At 41.0% G+C, this 2,670-nt stretch overlaps 1 protein-coding gene across 1 annotated transcript; it reads left to right on the plus strand.

Moving 5' to 3' along the window:
• The first annotated feature begins 1,454 nt into the window (after positions 1–1,454).
• LOC101650053 (olfactory receptor 4S2) lies at positions 1,455–2,390 on the plus strand. The gene has a single exon (XM_030885900.1). It carries the CDS (start codon positions 1,455–1,457, stop codon positions 2,388–2,390), a length of 936 nt encoding a protein of 311 aa, XP_030741760.1.
• Positions 2,391–2,670: the final 280 nt, after the last annotated feature.

Genomic DNA, 2,670 nt, shown 5'->3' on the forward strand with positions numbered 1-2,670 from the left:
CCGGACTGTGAGGAAGTTGGGGACAATTTGGTGTCAGAGGCCATTGAATGCAGTCAGACACAGAGCAACCCTAAGTCCCACAGAGCAAACTACTGCCCAGTCCTGTGCCATCCTCACAATTGTACTGTTTCAGCAAATTGTTGCAGCCACTGTATCCATCCCCCTGGTCTAGGGTCTTCCTCTTTTTTACTGACCTTCTATTTTTCCAAGAATTGTGTCCTTCTTCCATGAACTTGTTTTTCCTGCTTCCATGTCCAAAGCATGTTAATGCAGTCTCGCCATCCTTAACTCTAAGGAGTACTCTGTCTGGACTTCTTTCAACCCAGATTTGCAGTCCGTGACACTTTCAACAGGCTCTGCTGACAACATCACTCAAATGCATCAATTTTAAGATAACCTAGGAAAGCATAAAGACACCCACGTTCCATACGGATGTGATCATCCAACTGGCCCTACTTGGGCTCACCGGTGAGGGCAGTGTCCAGGCATGTTGAGATTCAAAAGACAAATTCTAGGCTTATGTCTTTGTATCTGTGTCAAGGTGAAGGTCAACTTCTCCGGATATAGAAATGCTACTATGCCCACAAGCACAGACCAGCCAGCCATTGAATTGCCATTGAGTTGATTCCAATTGATGGTGACCCCACGTGTATCAGTCTAACTGTGCTCAAAGGATATTTTAGTTTATATTATAATTCTACTTCTCCGTTGCTACTGCTGTTGTATTTGCATACACAAAACACACCAACATAAGTTTTCATGTGTATAATTTCATGACATGGGATATAGTTTTGACTTGTGGAATTATTTTCAGCCACCTTTTCTGAGTTGCCCCTTCCTCATTGACATAAATGTACTTTGCCCTAGCATTCCCAGCCAGTGTTTCAAATTGTTATCATCCATTTGATCCCACAACTTTTAAAAGAGCCCAATGCCCAAGGTAGACATAGTTTTACTAGCTAGGGGTTTTAATAGCTGATATTTCAACAAGAGATCCGCGGATCTTCCTCCTAAGATACTTAGAGAATGTAATTGATCTCTAATTTTATGGTTAGCATCTGAACTTGTTAATTTTCTGAACCAAGAAAAGCCTCAAACAGGGAAATCATTTCAAATAAATGAGGATTCGTGGTTACAAGCATAGAGATGAAGAAAGCTTTAAAAATGGCAAGAGAGCTGAACCCCTTAGCACGCGATGGATGACTTAGGGGATTTGCTTGATCTCTCTGAATGTCGATGATTCATCTGCAGTGGTGGGTGGAATGTTGTGTGATGGGACAATGGACAGAATATATTTCCCTTGACTGTGGGTTTCAAACAGTAGTAAGTTCCCCTTTGCCATTTTGAAGTACTATGATGATGCATTTCCCCTACAATAATGCTATTGTTCTTTTTTAATCTTTTTTCAGACAAATTATTTATCTCTTGGCAACTCTACCTGCTAGACTAATTCCATGGGAAAAAGAAACAATGTCACTGTGTTCGTTTTCTGGGGACTTTCTCAGAACCCAGTGGTCGAAGAAGTTTGTTTTGCTGTGTTTTCTTTCTTCTATGCAATTATTCTTCTGGGAAACCTTCTCATCATGCTGACAGTACGTGTGGGCAACCTTTTCACATCTCCAATGTATTTCTTTCTCAACTATTTGTCTTTTGTCGACATCTGTTATTCCTCAGTAACAGCTCCCAAGATGATCGTTGACCTACTTGCCAAGAGTAAAACAATCTCCTACGTGGGGTGCATGTTGCAACTCTTTGGGGTACATTTCTTTGGCTGTACTGAGATCTTCATCCTTACTGTAATGGCCTATGATAGGTATGTGGCCATTTGTAAACCTTTACACTACATGACCATCATGGACCGCAACAGATGCAATAATTTGTTACTAGGGACATGGGTATGTGGGTTCATACACTCCATTATCCAGGTGGCTTTGGTGGTCCAGCTACCCTTTTGTGGACCCAATGAGATTGACCACTACTTTTGCGATGTCCACCCTGTGTTAAAACTGGCTTGTACGGACACCTATGTGGTTGGTGTTGTTGTGACAGCTAACAGTGGGACCATTGCTCTGGGAAGCTTTGTGATCTTGTTAATCTCCTACACTGTCATCCTGGTGTCCCTGAGAAAGCAGTCAGCTGAGGGCAGGCGCAAGGCCCTCTCCACTTGTGGTGCTCACATTGCTGTGGTCATCATCTTTTTTGGTCCTTGTACTTTCATGTACATGCGCCCCGATACAACCTTTTCTGAGGATAAGATGGTAGCTGTATTTTACACCATCATCACCCCCATGTTAAATCCCCTCATTTATACACTTAGAAATGCAGAGGTGAAAAATGCAATGAAGAAACTATGGGTTAAGAAGGTTTTCTGGGATCCTAATGGTAAATAGAATGAAGCAATGACATTTCAAACTGTGTGAGTTTAACCTCTCAGCCAAAATGACCATACAATGAATACAATGTTATCAACCTTGCAAACTTTGAAAAAGGAAAAAGAAAACCCTAACACATCCCACAGAAATATGTACTAATTTTCGTTATCATTAAATTTATCCCAATATTTCATTATCAGTAATTATGAAAATATCTTGGTCAGAGAAGTCTTATCAAATTTAGGATAGCATTATAGTCCCACTCAACATCTTTGTTTTCTCCTGCATGTTCATGCCC

The sequence above is a fragment of the Echinops telfairi genome, unplaced genomic scaffold (genome assembly GCF_000313985.2).
Source record: "Echinops telfairi isolate 266 unplaced genomic scaffold, ASM31398v2 ScPeMD7_60;HRSCAF=208, whole genome shotgun sequence".
NCBI lineage: Eukaryota > Metazoa > Chordata > Mammalia > Afrosoricida > Tenrecidae > Echinops > Echinops telfairi.

Bases quoted from the DNA above. Each gene is read 5' to 3' on its own strand.
- LOC101650053 (XM_030885900.1), top strand. From the start codon at position 1,455: ATGGGAAAAAGAAACAATGTCACTGTGTTCGTTTTCTGGGGACTTTCT.